We start from the raw sequence: 18,149 nt of genomic DNA on the forward strand, positions 1-18,149 counted from the left end.
AGATATACTTGTTTCAGCTAAGAATACTCTTCTTGCAGTATTGCACAACCTACTGTCATACAAGAGTCTTGGGATGGTACACCTGTGCAAACTGACCATGACACATAGATATTTATTAACCGGAGGTAAAGATAGTGTGAACAATTACAAAGGGGATTAAGGTAACGAAAGGAGGCAGTGGTAGCTGTTTAGAATCATTGTTTGCATTAGAACGAGCCTTGGACATTTACCACTTTGTCACTCTGACATACAGTGTCCTAGTTCAAGTTGGACATTACAGGGACTACATGCACTCCTTTCTTTTATTTACTCTTCTAGTGGTTGCACGTCTGGCATTACACTGACCACTCTAAATCTGATCTTTGTTTATCATTTCTGTATTTTCCTAACTCCCTAAAAATGCACTGTTTCCTTTCAGGTTCGCTTCATGATTTCCTTGGTACCCCCTCATAACACCAAGCTTATGGGAAAAGAAATGTGTGTGGGGAGGAAATTGTGAGTATGGCAGTCAAGAAATCTTGCGCGAGGAGGCGTTACTTTGATAGAAAACTGTGCGGTTGTTCCGAGTATGGACAGGAACCTAATTGGGACTGGCTGAAATGGAGTTGGGCCACTCAAACACAGGGTATTGTGTAAGGACCATACATTAGGACAATCCTGATTTGCTTCTGACAACTTATCAGAATAATTAATACGCTACCTTCACAAAATGGCCACATCTCACAGGCAGTCCAATAATTTCACAGTACTCTATGGACCACTGCAAAATTACTGCCAACAGATTGCCCATTTTTTAGTTCAGTATAAGTGGAAACAAGTTTTCCAAATAAACCATTTGCTTCTGTACAGTGCTTAAAAAATTGCAAGTTTCTAGTTCTGGGATGTTGGTGTGAATTACACCTTGAGCCAAAGGTGAGAACCAACCAACCCAATCACTGGGTGGCTGGAGAGCTGGGGGGGTGTAAGTGAAGCAGCCTCCTCTTTCAAAGCATCTCTCAGACACATTCAGCAGTATTGGACTCAAGGGCTGCATCTTATTACAGCATACCAATGTCACTACTTGCACACAAGAACTCTGGTCAAGGAGAACATAACATACTGAGGGAGGAAGTGCTCTGGCGATTGCCCTACCAGCTCTCTCCGGCACAGTCATACTACATTTTGCTCTATTTACATGAGTGAATGCACCAAAACTTAGCAAGCAGTGACCGTGCAAACTGTCTTGGTTCTTTCTTAACGAAAGACTTTCCTTAAGCTTCAGAAGGACATTACCACATGGGAAGAATCAGTGCAAACCTCCCTCACTAGGATGCAAGCTTTTGTTTACAAGGTTACTTCGTAATTGATGAAGACTCACTCTTAGGATCCGTTCACAAGCATTGGTATGTTGGGTCCTTACAGCTAAGCTTTCAAAATCATACATGAAAAATACTATCAAGAGACCCTGCGCCGGACACATGAACACACTAGTTGTACAAAATGGTTGCAGATGGCACACACCCTTTTAGCGGTCACTCTTTACTTTAGTGATAAGACCCATGTACGAACAGGTTGGATCATCAAATCAAATCAAATCAAATCATTAGCATTTATAAAGCGCGCTACTCACCCGTGCGGGTCTCAAGGCGCTAGGGACAAAGGGGGTGGTTATCGCTGCTCGAACAGCCAGGTCTTTAGGAGTCTCCGGAAAGCGGAGTGGTCCTGGGTGGTCCTGAAGCTGGTGGGGAGGGAGTTCCAGGTCTTGGCCGCCAGGAAGGAGAAAGATCTCCCACCCGCCGTGGAGCGTCGGATGCGAGGGACGGCGGCGAGTGCGAGGCCAGAGGAGCGGAGGGGGCGGGTGGGGACGTAGAAGTTGAGCCGTCTGTTGAGGTATTCCGGTACCTTGTCGTGGAGGGCTTTGTGTGCGTGGGTGAGAAGTCGGAAGGTGATCCTTTTGCTGACTGGGAGCCAATGCAGGTGTCTCAGGTGTGCGGAGATGTGGCTGTTGCGGGGTACGTCGAGGATGAGGCGGGCTGAGGCGTTTTGAATGCGTTGCAAGCGATTTTGGAGTTTGGCGGTGGTCCCAGCGTAGAGGGTGTTGCCGTAGTCCAGGCGGCTCGTGACGAGGGCGTGGGTCACGGTTTTTCTGGTGTCGGCGGGGATCCAGCGGAAGATCTTGCGGAGCATGCGGAGGGTGAGGAAGCAGGCGGAGGACACGGCGTTGACTTGCTTGGTCATGGTGAGAAGGGGGTCCAAGATGAAGCCGAGGTTGCGGGCGTGGTCTGCGGGGGTCGGTGCGGTGCCGAGGGCCGTGGGCCACCAGGAGTCGTCCCAGGCGGACGGGGTGTTGCCGAGGATGAGGACTTCAGTTTTTTTCAGAGTTCAGCTTTAGGCGGCTGAGCCTCATCCAATCTGCGACGTCCTTCATACCCTCTTGTAGGTTGGTCTTGGCGCTGGCGGGGTCCTTGGTGAGGGAGAGTATAAGTTGGGTGTCCTCGGCGTAGGAGGTGATGATGATGTCGTGCTTGCGTACGATGTTAGCAAGGGGGCTCATGTAGACATTGAAGAGTGTCGGGCTGAGTGATGAGCCTTGAGGTACGCCGCAGATGATCCCAGTGGGTTCTGAGCGAAACAGAGGGAGGTAGACTCTTTGGGAGCGGTTTACGAGGAAGGAGGCGATCCAGTCCAGGGCCTGGTCTTGGATCCCGGTGGAGCGGAGGCGGGTGATTAGGGTGCGGTGACAGACGGTGTCAAAGGCAGCCGAGAGGTCGAGAAGAATGAGGGTGACTGTTTCACCGTTGTCCATCAGGGTTCTGATGTCGTCTGTGACTGAGATGAGGGCAGTTTCAGTGCTGTGGTTGGTTCGGAATCCGGTCTGTGAGGGGTCGAGCAGGTTGTTGTCTTCCAGGAAGGTGGTCAGCTGTTTGTTGACGGTCTTCTCTGTTACTTTGGCTGGGAAAGGCAGAAGGGAGATGGGGCGGAAGTTTTTCAGGTCGCTCGGGTCAGCCGTAGGTTTCTTTAGTAGGGCGTTGACTTCGGCGTGTTTCCAGCATTCGGGGAAGGTAGCAGAAGAAAAAGAAGAGTTGATGACGGTCTGGAGGTGCGGGGCGATGATGTTGTCGGCTTTGTTAAAGATGAAGTGCGGGCAGGGGTCCGAAGGGGCGCCGGAGTGGATAGAGTTCATGATGGATTTGGTTTCTTCCGTGCTGATGTGGGTCCAGTTGTTGAGGGTGATGGTCGGGGATGTGGGTTCGGTGGTGTTAGGTTGGGTCTGGTGTCCGAAGCTGTCGTGGAGGTCGCTGATCTTGCGATGGAAGAAAGTGGCGAGGGATTCGCATAGATCCTGTGAGGGCGTGACGGCGTTGGCGCTGGGGTTGGAGAACTCCTTGACGATGCTGAAGAGTTCTCTGCTGTTGTGGCTGGTTTTGTCCAGTCAGTCGGTGAAAAAATTCCTTTTGGCAGTGCGGATCAGGTGGTGGTGTTTGCGGGTAGCGTTCTTGAGGGCGGCCATGTTGTCAACGGTGCGGTCCTTGCGCCAGGCTTTCTCAAGTGCGCGACAAGTTTTCTTTGATTCTTTGAGGGTGTCAGAGAACCAGAGGGGTTTCTTGGTGTTGTTCTGTCGCTGCGAGCGTTTGAGGGGAGCAAGGTTGTCTGCGCAGTTGGATATCCAGTTTGTGAGGTTGAGGGCTGCGACGTTGGGGTCGGTGGTGAGGGTGGGTTGGTTGGCGGCGAGTGCGGCGAAGAGTTGCTCTTCAGGGATCTTGTTCCACTGTCGGCGAGGGATGGGTTGAGTGCGGAGGTGGGCGGGTCTCGCGTCGGAATGTGAAGTGGACGCAGCTGTGGTCGGTCCAATGAAGGGCGGAGGCGTGGCTGAAGAAGACGTGTTTGCTGGCGGAGAAGATAGGGTCGAGTGTGTGTCCGGCGATGTGGGTGGCAGTGTTCACCAGTTGTTTGAGGCCGAGGTTGGCGAGGTTGTCGAGCAGGGTGGTGGTGTTGGGGTCGTTGTTTTGTTCCAGATGGAAGTTGAGGTCGCCTAGGAGGATGTAGTCCGGTGAGGCGAGGGCGTGCGGGGAGATGAAGTCGGCGATGGTGTCGCTGAAAGGGGCGCGAGGTCCGGGAGGACGGTAGACGAGGGATCCTCTGAGGGTGGTCCTCGGGTCGGTGCGAATCTGAAAATGCAGGTGTTCAGCGGCAAGAGGGGAGTCTTCAGTGGAGGTGGTGACGCTGATGGAGTCTTTGAAGACGATGGCGATGCCTCCTCCTACTTAGTTGGTGCGGTCTTTCCTGGAGATCTTGTAGCCTTCGGGGATGGTGGTGACGATGTCTGGAGCAGAGGAGGCGTTCATCCAGGTCTCCATGATGAAGGCGACGTCCGGTGCTGTGGAATCTAGGAGGTCCCAGAGTTCAACGGCGTGTTTGTGAACGGAGCGAGCGTTGACTAGGATGCACTTGAGGTGGTTGATGGCGCGTGGGCTTGTGGTCGTAGTTGTTGTGTGGTGGAAGATGCGTTTGCAGGAGTTGCAGGCGAAGGGTCCATGGGTGCGTTTGGGGTGAGCTTGGAAGCAGGTGTTGGAGCGTCCTGGGTTGAGGGCATGGAGGGTGGTGGGGTCATAGCGGATCATCGGGGCTTGGGAGCGCTGGGGACCAGGGGTCATGGCGCTGGGCGCGGGCCAGGCGCGGACGGGCGCAGACGGGCCGCCATATGAGGTAGGAGGGGGGGGGGGAGGGGTCAGCTGGGGGCGAATGGGAGCTGGGGTGCGGGGGCGTGCAGGAGGTCGCAGCGGGAAAGCGCGAGGGAGGGGGGGACAGGTAGAGTGAGAAGAGCTGGGGGAGGGGGGTTTAAGGGTGGAGGGGGGAGAGTGTTAGGAGGTTTAGGAGATTAGGGAGAAAGATAGGTGTAGGGTTGTGAAGATAGGGGAGGGGGGGTTGTAGAGGTGGGTGAGGGTGAGAGGTAGAGTGAGGGGATAGGAAGATAGGTAATAGAGGGGGTGGCGGGAGGGGGGGAGAGATAGAGAAATAGGTAGAGAGAAAAGGTAGATAGAGAAATCGATAGATAGGGAAAAAGATAGAGAGATAGGAAGATAGGAAGATAGGAGGAGGTGGAGAGTGAGGGAGTTGGATAGTGGGATAGAGAGATGGAGAGATAGGTAGATAGGAGGAGTGAGGGAGGTAGAAAGTGAACGGGTTAGATAGGGAAGATAGAGGGGGGGATGCGAGTGGGGGAGGGGGATGAGGCAGGAGCAGGAGGGCAGGCGCGGGGAGAAGAGGACGGAGGAGGCAGAAGAGCCGAAGGCAGAAGACAAGAAGACAAGAAGAAAAGAAGAACAGAAGAAAAGAAGAACAGAAGAGCAGAAGACCGGAAGGACTGGAGACCGGAAGAGCAGAAGACCGGAAGAGCAGAAGACCGGAAGAGCAGAAGACACACAGAAGAACACAGAAGAACACAGAAGAACAGAGAGGAGTACAGAAGAACAGAGAAGAATACAGAAGAACACAGAGGAAGACAGAAGAAGACAGAGGAAGACAGAAAAACACAGAGGAAGACAGAAGAAGACAGAGGAAGACAGAAGAAGACAGAGGAAGACAGAAGAAGACAGAAGAAGACAGAGGAACACCGAAGAACACAGAAGAACACGGAGGGAGATACAAAAAACAAAGAAACAGGGTGCAGAATACCACAGCAGAAGATGAGGAAGAAGAGAAGAGGAGAGAAGACGGGGAGAAGAGGAGTAGAGAAGAAGAATACAGACGAGGAGCGAGGAGGAAGAACAGAGAAGAAGGAAAGAGGAAAAGAAGCAGGAGAGAGGGTGAGTAGCGCGGGGCAGAACGAGGGGCTGGGAGGTGGGGGGTACTTACTGTGGGGTGGGTCTCAGGAACTCAGGAACCTGGAGGAGGTGCAGCGGCAGGGGGAGCGACCTACCCTTGGGTCAAGGGTCGCTACCACTGTCGCGCAGCGGCCGCCATATGAGGTAGGAGGGCGGGGGAGGGGTCAGCTGGGGGCGAATGGGAGCTGGGGGGCGGGGGCGTGCAGGAGGTCGCGGCGGGAAAGCGCGAGGGGGGGGGACAGGTAGAGTGAGAAGAGCTGGGGGAGGGGGGTTTAAGGGTGGAGGGGGGAGAGTGTTAGGAGGTTTAGGAGATTAGGGAGAAAGATAGGTGTAGGGTTGTGAAGATAGGGGAGGGGGGGTTGTAGAGGTGGGTGAGGGTGAGAGGTAGAGTGAGGGGATAGGAAGATAGGTAATAGAGGGGGTGGCGGGAGGGGGGGAGAGATAGAGAAATAGGTAGAGAGAAAAGGTAGATAGAGAAATCGATAGATAGGGAAAAAGATAGAGAGATAGGAAGATAGGAGGAGGTGGAGAGTGAGGGAGTTGGATAGAGAGATAGGTAGATAGGAGGAGTGAGGGAGGTAGAAAGTGAACGGGTTAGATAGGGGAGATAGAGGGGGGGATGCGAGTGGGGGAGGGGGATGAGGCAGGAGCAGGAGGGCAGGCGCGGGGAGAAGAGGACTGAGGAGGCAGAAGAGCCGAAGGCAGAAGACAAGAAGACAAGAAGAAAAGAAGAACAGAAGAAAAGAACAACAGAAGACCGGAAGGACTGAAGACCGGAAGAGCAGAAGACCGGAAGAGCAGAAGACACACAGAAGAACACAGAAGAACAGAGAGGAGTACAGAAGAACAGAGAAGAATACAGAAGAACACAGAGGAAGACAGAAGAAGACAGAGGAAGACAGAAGAACAGAGAAGAATACAGAAGAACACAGAGGGAGACAGAAGAACACAGAGGGAGACAGAAGAACACTGAGGAAGACAGAAAAACACAGAGGAAGACAGAAGAAGACAGAGGAAGACAGAAGAAGACAGAGGAACACAGAAGAACACAGAAGAACACAGAAGAACACGGAGGGAGATACAAAAAACGAAGAAACAGGGTGCAGAATACCACAGCAGAAGATGAGGAAGAAGAGAAGAGGAGAGAAGACGGGGAGAAGAGGAGTACAGAAGAAGAATACAGACGAGGATCGAGGAGGAAGAACAGAGAAGAAGGAAAGAGGAAAAGAAGCAGGAGCAGGAGAGAGGGTGAGTAGCGCGGGGCAGAACGAGGGGCTGGGAGGTGGGGGGTACTTACTGTGGGGTGGGTCTCAGGAACTCAGGAACCTGGAGGAGCTGCAGCGGCAGGGGGAGCGACCTACCCTTGGGTCATAAAATCTCCAATCACAGGACAATCAAATTTAATTAGGCATGTCATTATTTACATCCTGTACAATTGGGTACAAAGACAGAGAGGGGAGCCATCAATGTACAGTAGATCACCATCCCTGTGTTTCCATTCCCAAACAAGAAACTTTTTTTTTAATTTTTTTTATTTTTTTTTAAAACAGCTGCAGTTTTTCCTTAAAGGAATCAATGCAGCTTTCACAACAATTCACATCTAGGAAGTTAATAATACATCTAATAGCAAATAGGAGGATGGAAAGTACTTTTCCCAATTAAATCGATCCAGTGATTTGGAAAGGATTTTCCAAATCACAAAATAGGCTTAATCCATGGCAAAACACCATTTTGCAGTCACAAACCTGTGAATTTCTGAATCACAGAGTTTGCAACTGCAAAATGGTTTTGTAATCTGGCACCAGGTTGGAAGCGCGTAAAGGAAGACAATTCATGGATTATATGGTGGGAGGACTGTGGAACTTCTCAAGCTCCTAACAAAAGTAAAAGAAGTAAACATCCACAATACACTTCTGGAAGGAAAGTCCAATGGTTTAATTCACAGCACATCTTTCAACATCTAGAAAATGAATCTGTTGGAGGTTCTGTAAAGCACTCACAACTGTGGAGTTGGAGTAAATATATTAATCTGCAAAATTAAGAAACAATATGTCTCCAGAAACGATTTTGCCAAGCTTTAGTTACTGAATTCACTTGTTTGAGATCAGCCAACCAAAAGGTAGGGATCATCAACCAGAAAAGTGCTAAAAATTGGAACTGAGGCTACCCATGTGCAGGCAACTATAACGGTGAGGAGAGATCAGGGAGTTCAAAGACATCACTGAAAACTAAACGCATATAATAAAATATTATTATAAGATTATAATTTAAACAGAATCAGTAAAATGATATACAGGGGATAATGGTAAGTAGGTCAGAGCAACTAAAGGGGCAACTTTTTCATACAAGTTGTTACCTTCAATCCTCTTGGACCCCACTACTTCAAAACATAACGGAGATAAAGATGAAAAAATACCTGAACAGTACGTCTATGAAGCTGGTTGTACTCCCCCATATTTTTTGCCGGGCTTTTGACGCAACTTTGACTGAAGTGCACTGGGTTCCTGCTATCCAGGTTGGCAGTGCCAGTGTTCCTTACCCCTAAACAAGACCCCTAGTTGCATGTTCTCCAAGTGGCCAGGCCCTTTAGCACCTCTGTCGGTCCCTAGTAAATGGTACTTCTGGTACCAAGTGCATAGGTAATAAAGAGGCGCTGCAGAATAACTTGTGCCACTCTAAGGGACCCAGCACCAACCTCAAGCAGACTGCCAAGAAGATCTCCCTGGGAGCAGAGGAGCTGCCTCCCTGCATCTGCAGGCAACCCAGGAAAGGACTCACCACTGCATCAGCCAGAGCTGACGTGGGCCAACGGTGTCAACGTGGTTCCCAGGCCCTCCAGAGATGAAGCCCACCTTGAGTTTGCCCACTGTGGACTTCCCAACAGCATCTGCAGCCTCTTTCTGCAGACCCTCTTTCACCACGACCGGTGACGGTAAACCCAATGGTCCAAACCACCTCTGCAACCGGATGCCCCACACTGATGAGCCCAGCACCATTGGTGTCCTGCGTCCCTGAGCATTGCAACAACTCAACCCACTTGGTGGTTCACCTGGACTCAACTCTCAGTCCACCTCTGCAGCATCTTTGTGACCAGAATAATCCCCTTAGACTTTCATTGGGCACCCGACGCTGAACTGAATCACTGCACATGGCTGCCCTAGTGCGGTCCAAGGTGATCAGTTTGGCCTAAGACCCTGCCCTGTACCCACCTTAAGTCCATAAGAGTGGTCTTGTAAGTTGCAGTAAAGTATCTGTTTGTTTTCTCTCCCACAGAGTAACATTGCAGCTACACAAAAAAGTGTTGACTTTTGACAACTCTAAAAATTCCTCTCTCAAAAAGTATTCACCCGATTCTGGTGATCTTGGTACCTTAATTTATATAAAAGTATTGAGTTAGTTTTATAAATTAGTGTCAGATTTCTCTACTGAGTGTGTGCCTTAAATGCTTAGCAGCTACCCCACACATCCCAAAAGCTCTCTTTTGTGGTAGTCCTTTGTGCCTCTGTGATACCTTTGGGGTTTGCCGGGAATCTTTGCACAGTGTACCTCTTTTTTGGTCCACTATATAAAGAGCCAGCTTCCTGCAGTAGTATTACAAAATCCGAAGTAAAGGAGACCATAATAGGTTAAGACAAAATGTATGAGATCACCACCTAGCTGGGAATGCAGCAGGGTCAAGCAGGGGTTCACACTCCAAAGAATATCTGTCCTCTATCACTCACCGTCACAAAGTAGTACCACGGCTGGGGAACGCCATACTCCCCTGGGAACACTGCCTCCACATACCAGGCCACTACGCCATACAGCACAGAGTCTAGCAAGAGCATTCCCAGCACATGTGCAAAGGTGAAGTTATCGTCCACACTGACAGGCTTCATCAGGTCTACCCACTGGATGCCTGTCCCTAAAGAAAAGGTAGAAAACACATGTTGATAGATGCTTCAATATTACCCAGATCCCACCCATAAACTCACCTTCCCACAGTAACAGGTCCTCTGCATGAACCACTACAATTTACAGACATTAATGTGATGCTCAGTCTCACCAATATCTCATGCACACACCACATTGTTCGTCAGATATCAGACAGGTTCTTCACAATGGCCGTGGCACCATCTACATCAATCAATTTGTTACCCACAGAATTAGGTAAAAACTGAGGTACTACTGGTCAAGGGTCATAAGAGAATGCAGCATTTTGTATTATTATTAAACTGTCTCCTTTTCTCCTCACTGCACTGAAACCTCAAGTAAATGTCAGTTAATGGGACTCGTCACCAGCAAAAGGTTACCACATGACTTCATGTCAGTGAGGACGCAGTGCTCCATTACTTGTCTTTTCAGAAGTCCGTTCTTGGGGTTCTGAGGTACAAAGTGGTTACTGGGCAATATCTCAGTTGTTGACCAGTGGCGTTACTGGGCCATCAGTACTGGACAATTCTACTTTCATAACTAAGGACCAGATGTCATAAGAGTTTGTTCGTAAATAGTGGGCACAAATTGCACACCAACTTTTTTGCGAATGGGTGCTGATTTTAAAAACCGAATCTAAGTACTAATATTTTGAGTCACAAAATCACCATTCTCAGGGTGTTCTAGAATGGCCTGCCCAATGAATATTAATTAGGCAGAATGCAATTTGTGACCTACTGTGGTTAGTTACAAATGCAGTAGTGGGGGCCTGCAAGGGACAGCAGACGATTTCCACATTTTTTGTTTTGCCCTTTCTCCTTTGCAAATCAGTTTTAACGCCTCTATTAAGACTTTTGACTTAACTGATCAATAGTTTACAAACAGAACAGCAGTTGCAATCCACTGATATATGGCATACAGAATCATATTTTGGAAGGTACGCCCTCTTTTACGCCCCTTCCTAACTGCAATTTGGTATAGGTCACAAAACCTTTTTTACATGTAGGTAAAATGTTCATAATGGGTTTTGTATATTAGAGAAATACATTTTGTGGTTGCTAACCTACTGATTTTGGGAATCACAGGGTTTGTTATCGCAAAATCCCTTCATACATCAGGCTAAGGATTACTCGCTTTTGGAACTTGACTCTGCAGTGTTTACTAAGGTTTACTCTAAGAGATGGTACAAAAATAACACATAATAAATTAGATATCCAGTCAACGCTACTACCGCTCAGAATAGGATTGTGTTAATTGACAAAACTAAGATACAAACTTGGGCTAAAGTATAAGCAGCAACATTTATAGCATATATGTAGTAGGAGCTAGATTTCTTTTGTTTGCATCAAGCTCCATGGCCAGTGCTTTTCTTTCGGAAAGCAGGTCTTTCTGGAAATCTTACGGCTTGTTAAATCCTGCTTGTGTTTATTTGCTTTAACTAATCAATATAGCAATTGTGTCTAAAGAATAAAATGTATCCATAGTGAAATTCCATGGCTGTCTTTTTACTGTAATTACTCTAATTACAGCTCTGCGAGTAAAGCAATGCAACTCAGTGGGATGGAGACCCTGAAGCTAAGCTCCCCACATAGCATTCCCAAATAACAGAGAGCCCAAAACTCTAGCTAAGAGTGAAATAATTATGCCAAACAAATGAAACAATTACTTCAGGGAGATGAAGCACTGAAGTCTATTTTGCATAAAGTCTTGGCGCCCAAATAACAGGGCTATGGGGCATTAGGAATTGAAGGTTTTTGGTGCACTAAAAACAAGCACGTAGTGGAGAAACCAGTTGGGGGCATCACTAAGTCTCATGACTGAAAGTTGACAGTGAGAGCACCTCTCACTGTGTCTCTGGAGTGACAAATTTTAATGGAATGGCCTGTATATTGAAAATGAGTGGCAATATTTAACATTTTGCAGAGGGAAGTGAAAAACAAGTGACTTACCTCACATTGTGGTTCGCCAGTACTGATATAGAGGAAGTTCCACTGATACATCAGAACAAAGGATTATATTAATTTTTCCTCATAATTAAAAAGATCAAGAAAACCATTCAGAATGCTATCTTCACAAGAGATTCTGCAGCTTCTATGCTCAGGTGGGTAGATATGACATCCCTAGATCTCCTGGATGCATGCTTGCATATTTCCATTCACATAAAACATCACAAGTACTTAAGGTTCAAGGTGGCCAGCTCCCAGAATTTTCACGAAATGTATGGCGCCGGTGGTGGCTTTCTTAAGAAGGAATGGTCATCAGGTATTCGTGCACTTAGACAACTGGGCTTATCAAAAACCAGTCAGTCCACTCAGTATTACAATAGCCTGTCTTCGACTATTCAAGAACATTGGTCTCAGGTTAAACAAGGAGAACTCCTCTATAATCCCGTCCAGGTCATCGGTAATCCTTGGAGCAGTTTTGGATATGGTAACTTGCAAAACATATCCCATAAAAGAAACGGTCCAAAGGATAGTAAAACCTGTCTCATTCCTGTCAAAAAGAAAGTTCACTTCTGACAGGATGTACAAGTTCGTGCTGGGAATGATGTAGTCTTGCATTTCTTTGATTGTCAGCTACAATTTAGGCCGCTGCAGGAACAACTGAATGCTCAATGGGTTCAAGCCTCCAGCACATTCGAAGATATAATCCTTATAACTCAAACTATGAAGTCAGCTTTGGCATGGTGGGAGAGAGAAGACAACATTTCTCCAGGCCTATCATTCACTGCTGCTCAGCCTCACTTTACAACGCCTACAGATGCTTCCATAGGTGGATGTGGGACACACCTTCAAGATCTAGAGGTTCATGGCAAGTGGATGCCTCAGGAGGCAAGACTGCACATCAACCTTTTGGAGCTTAAAGCAATTTTTCTAGGTCTTCAGTCTTTTAAACCGAGAATAAAAACACTCCACTATTTTGTAACGTACTGATAATATCACTACCATGTTTAATCTGGACAAACAAGGGGGAACAAGATCAAAGATACCGATGCTGCAAGTCACAAAATTTGGAGATGGATTCTTCTTCTTCCCATTACCCTGCGAGTTGAACATGTCCCAGGAGTAGGAGACCAAATGGGCAGATTCAGTCAGCAGAACCACAACAGTGCTACAAATGGGAACTAAATCAACAGCAGGTATTGCACATTTTCCAACAGCTTGGAAAACTGAATATGGATCTTTTTACAACTCTTCAGAACAAGACATGCATGTTTAAAAGCATATTTCATCAGAGGCACTCATGAGTGAATGTATTCCTGATTGCTTGTACAGGAATGTTCATGTATGATTTTCCTCCTATTCCTCTAATCCTCAAGGTCTTTCGGAAAATGGGAAAATAACCGCCTAATACTAATAGCTCTGGCGTGGCCAAGGCAGTACTGGTCACAGACTTTCTTCCACTATTAGAATGCCCACATATTCCTCTCAAACCTACGGCAAATCCCCTCTCAATGACCAACAGACAAATTGCTCAGGCAAAGATTTAGGAAACGGAGCTAATCAGCATGGCTCCTCGCAAAAATATATTTGGTTCTTTGAGCATTCCTCAAGAGTCCAAACATTTTTTGGAAAAGTTTAGGGCAGATTCTAGCTGGAAATCATACCATGGGAAGTGGAAGAGATTCTGTTACTGGTGTACAAGGGCAAACCTACATCCTTTCACATCCTCTCCAGAACAACGTCTCTGTCGGGACCAGAGGTGAGGATTATGCTTTCTTTCTTCGCTTTTTTAAACACAGCAGCCATGTAAAAAGCCATCAACACAAACTACAAATCCCATGAACACTTTCATCACAGATCAGCCAATCAGATGTCCATGGCCAATTACAGCCCCCGAAATCAGGAGTCCCTTCCTCTTTCTTTGCTGCTCCACGCAGCCGTCAATTAAGTGCCGGTCCGTTTGGCATCTTTTTTCCATTTCTCGTTTATGGCAGTATTGCTTTAACACACTATTTTGCCTTGCAGGTGGCTTTCCAACTTCCCTTGCGAAGTGCGCTCACTTCTACACGGCTGGGTTATCTCTCTGAGATGTGTCGGGGCTGTGCGGTGCAGTCCTCCGATCACTAAGGGCACCAGCACGTCTATCAGAAGACTCTGACAGACACTGCCTTTGCCACTGCCTATCCGATCGCGTTCTTTAACACACAGCGATCGGAGAGATGTTTGCGGCCAGCCTCTGCTTCTCTGCCCCCATCAGCCTGGAGTGTGACGCCCCGCATAGATGTCTGAATTCGCAGCGCAACATATTTAATATTGTTCATAGCTGCACGTGTGCACGTTACTGTGCCCCGACTGAGGTTTGTATTAGAGGTCATTGACCTTGGGTGAATTCACCTCATGCCTCAAGTTGGGGTCAGTTTTAGAGGTTTCAGACTTTGTGTAATATCACAGTTTAACAGCCACCGTCTCCGCACTCCAGGGGACACCACCCAGGTCTCAGTTTCCTTGCAGGCAGGTTTGCTGGGCCTGCCCAATACCTGTATCCCTGATTCAGCCCTGTGAAGTAAAGGGCAGCTGTGTCAACCCCCACTTTACAAACTGGTGTCTTCAGTGCCCTCCATAAGGTTCAAAGAAATTCATGACTCCTACTCAGGGGATGAAGCAATCACTTACCTCCCCACTGACGAGATCTTCTGTGACGTCATGGATGCCTCTAGTCATAGGGCTGTCTCTGACGTCAGGGCACCGCTTGAACAAAAGATACTGAATTTGGCAGCGCAGTGCCTTAAGCCCCTCAACCCAGTCTGATGGTGACAAAAGCTATGCCGAACCCTGAGTCAGGCATGCTCGACCCAGATCAACTGACTTGGTCCCTGCGGACAAAGTGTCCACGTACATGGCAGAGAGACTGTGAAAGCCTCTTGATAAGGACGTTTGCAACCGCCTTAAGGCGGAATGCCCCTGCCCTTCCTTAGCAGATAGAGTGGCCCTAATGGTGGACATAGATCTGCACATAGCAACCTTCCTTGCAAAAAACTTTTGTGACCCTAAAAAGGGCATCGTTCGACTCTGGCAGTCCTGCCAGGACAAACTTTTAGATGCGGCGGGCCCCCTAACAAATAATTTAGACATGGTCCCCACTTCCCGGATATTCCCAAAAACCCTTTCTAGATGGACGCAAAGAGAAATAATTTTCCTTGGCAATTTCAACTGCACAATATCTCTGGAACGGAGAAGGACTTTGTTAATCGAAATTGATCCCAAATTAGGCGATCTGGCTACCTCCGAAGCAGGCACAGTTGTACATGGGGACCTTTTAGGACTAGCCCTTAATCAAGGAGTTCAGCAAGTTTGTCATCTCGTTCAAGTCATTGGACAAGGCTCAGTTCTCCATTAGGTAGATCTTTACTCCTCTGGGTTTCGTTGTGGCTGACTGGAGAATGGCCGTTTGGCCAAACGTGGGCAGCAACAGGCCTCTTCCAGGGACCCAGATGTGGGCAATACCAGGACCAAACCAGGTTTGGGGGCTTCTATCCCACTCTGGATACCCTAGACACCGAAGATCCGAAGAGGAGCTAGAGGCGGACCAGGGGTGTGGAATTACTACAGCCCGATACCCAGGATATATTGTTTGAGGTCAAGGACAAGATGTCATATTTACGTTGTCCTTGGGACAAGCAGGCCCAAGCCCCTGCAGCACAAACCCGTTAGTTGCCAGTATACAGTACCAAATTATGGAGCAGGTTGAGGTAATATTTGTGTCCATATGTTAATGCTGTTCGAACTTCTATTTATGGTTCATTAATGCAGAGCCTTTATTGTAAGGTTGAGCGCTTTAAATGTTGTAAGCTCAGACTGCACTACTGACCGTGGTTTCAGTTAAAAAAAAAAAAAAAAAGTGTACACATGTTTGCAAAGTTTAACAATATGAGGCTACGTATAATAATCCCAGAATGCTCCCTAATTAAATGCAAATATTTGCAGAAGTGTGAAAGCACGATTGATGAATCTTTGCTTTCAAAATAAAATGTTCACAAAAAAATGTAACTAGGACTAAATGTTTAGCTAAACTACTGTGAAATTTTAGGTACCATTTCTTTGAAGCATCATTTAGTAAAACATATAGATGCATGCAAGTATTTCCAAAACATTCATAATGGAAAATCAGTGGAACCAGTTTCAACAAAATTATGGGACACATGAAAATAAACAAGCATTGGCAAAGCAGCCAATAGGTCCAACATTGGTGGGCAGTCTTTTGGTTTTGTCAGTGCATGTTTTGAAATTGAATTTGTAAAAGTTTATTGTCATGGGAGCTGGCGAGCCCTCACCTTTTCAACAAACATTGGCAAAAAGCCAAAATATTTTTTGGTCCCAAAAAGCACACATTAACACCGTTCTTGGCAACGAACAAAACTACTTTGTGTGATGATATGCTCCATGTAAATGAGCAGATTGCTATCACTGACAGTGAAGCCAGCTGATGGATAGAGAGAGCACATTTGTAATAAAAACAAAAGGTCTTGGTTAACAGCAGGCCTAATTATGGGCCCAACTCTTGAAGAAAGTCATAAAAGTGCAACTATGATATATGTCTTTGCATTAGTGCAGATTAACATAGTTTATGAATCACAAGAATTTACATGCGTAGACCAGGAATTGGTACAAGTATTTCTAAACTGAATTTTATCACAAGCAAATGTGCATATGTAGATTCTCATGTGAAAATCTGTTGAGTTCATCTTTTCTCCAACCACTTTTTCCCTCAAACCATGGAAGAAGCTTTACTTCTGCCCTTGTCAGGAGTAAATTTCCAAACATGCAAGTTAGTAGGCTGCACAGATTTGAAAGGGCATTCCAACCTGCTTACCGCTACCTTCAGCCCCAGTATGTAGATTTGGGAAAAGGTGGCAAAATAAGGAAATTACTAGTAACAAAGCCCTACTACAGTATTAGCCATGGCATAATCAGAAAGGGTATTATGAGAGCTCTTACATAATGAGACTGCTGCCATAATTTGTCGCTGCACTACATGGCACCAAAAGGGACAAGTAGATATTTTTACAAGACAAGATAATTTATGAAACAACCTGTGCAATTGACAAGTATAGACCTTATTAAATTCCACACCCCTGTGGACATTAGCAAGGAGCTCCTCACTGCAAGTGTGACCCCTGTTTTCAATGTAAAACCAGGGGGGGGGGGGGGGGGGGGGGTGCAGTTTGGCACAGTTTGCTCGCAGTTGGAAATCCCTGACATCAGACGGTTGGATCTTGCAGACCATATGAGAGTTCTAGATAGAGTTCTACTACTTCCCCTTCCAATCCAGGGCTCTTCCACCACTACGCTTCTCGGAAGAGGAATCCTCTTTAGTCAATGCCGAAGTTCAGGAACTTCTGTCCAAAGAGGTCATTGCCTAGACATCCCCTCACCCCCATGGCTTCCTCAGCAACCTGTTTGTGGTGGATAAACGCAATGGTGGGAAACAACCGGTCATCAACCTCAAGCAATTCAACGAGTGGTTAATACAGCGCCACTTCAAAATGGGGGGCATCCACCTCCTCCACGATCTCCTCCTTCCCAACTACTCGTTGCCACATCCAGACCTAAGAGACATGTACCTTACAGGCCCAATTTTTCCCTCAGCATCAACACGTCCTTCAATTCCAGTTCTACGAGTTCACGACTTTCCCCTTTGGCCACCCTTCAGCCCGTGGTGTTTCACCAAGATCCTCGGACCAGTGGTGGAGCATTTCAGGGCCAGAGGCATCCATCTGAACGTCTACCTAGATGATCGTCTGTTAATGAGTCAAGACCAGGCAACCCTGAGGGTGTACCTTCAATGGACCGTCTCTCTCCTTCACTCCCTGGGGTTTTTCACAAAACAAAAAGAAGTCAGTCTTATTCTCGATGCAGTCCTACATTTTATAGTTGACTCCATTTAGGCTGCTCTGAGCCTCCCCTCCAAGAAGGTTACCAAGATCAGACACAAGCGGACTTGCACCCTAGCCAAACAAGTCACTTCCCTTCATCAGATTGCCAGGGTGGTTGGTCTTCTCTCGTTCTCTATCCAAGCCATCTTTCCCGGCCCCTTTCCTTACCGCGCCCCATAATGTCTCAAGATCTCCCACCAAAGGAAGTGCCCGACATATTTTAAATTTGTCCCTCTTTTGGACGACGCAAAAGCAGACATTCAATGGTGGCTAGCTCACATGGAGGTCTGGAACAGCCGCACCATTTTCAGATCCCAAGCAGATTTGGTGATCGAGTCAAATGCCAGTGGGGTGGGCTTGGGGACACGTTGTGGGGAGTCCTCCACAGGCAGAAATTGGTCTGAACAAGAGTTCTTTTCACATCAACTATTTTGGAGTTGATGGCCGGCTTTTTTGCGGTCAAGTGTTTGGCAAATGATCGAATAAAATGCATTGTCCTCCTCAAGATGGACAATGTGACGGCAGTCAGATACATCAACCATCTTGGGGGACAAGCT

General features: G+C 47.3%; 1 protein-coding gene across 3 annotated transcripts in view; it reads right to left on the reverse strand.

The window, feature by feature from the left end:
• ABCA3 (ATP binding cassette subfamily A member 3) overlaps positions 1 to 18,149 on the reverse strand; it is a 453,847-nt gene that overhangs the window by 213,808 nt on the left and 221,890 nt on the right. For all 3 annotated transcript variants that reach the window (XM_069210492.1, XM_069210493.1, XM_069210494.1), the window contains exon 10: positions 9,527 to 9,708. In XM_069210492.1, the coding sequence (XP_069066593.1) occupies positions 9,527 to 9,708 (182 nt within the window). The remainder of the gene's footprint in view (positions 1 to 9,526; positions 9,709 to 18,149) is intronic.

This window comes from Pleurodeles waltl, chromosome 10 (genome assembly GCF_031143425.1).
Source record: "Pleurodeles waltl isolate 20211129_DDA chromosome 10, aPleWal1.hap1.20221129, whole genome shotgun sequence".
NCBI classification, from domain to species: domain Eukaryota; kingdom Metazoa; phylum Chordata; class Amphibia; order Caudata; family Salamandridae; genus Pleurodeles; species Pleurodeles waltl.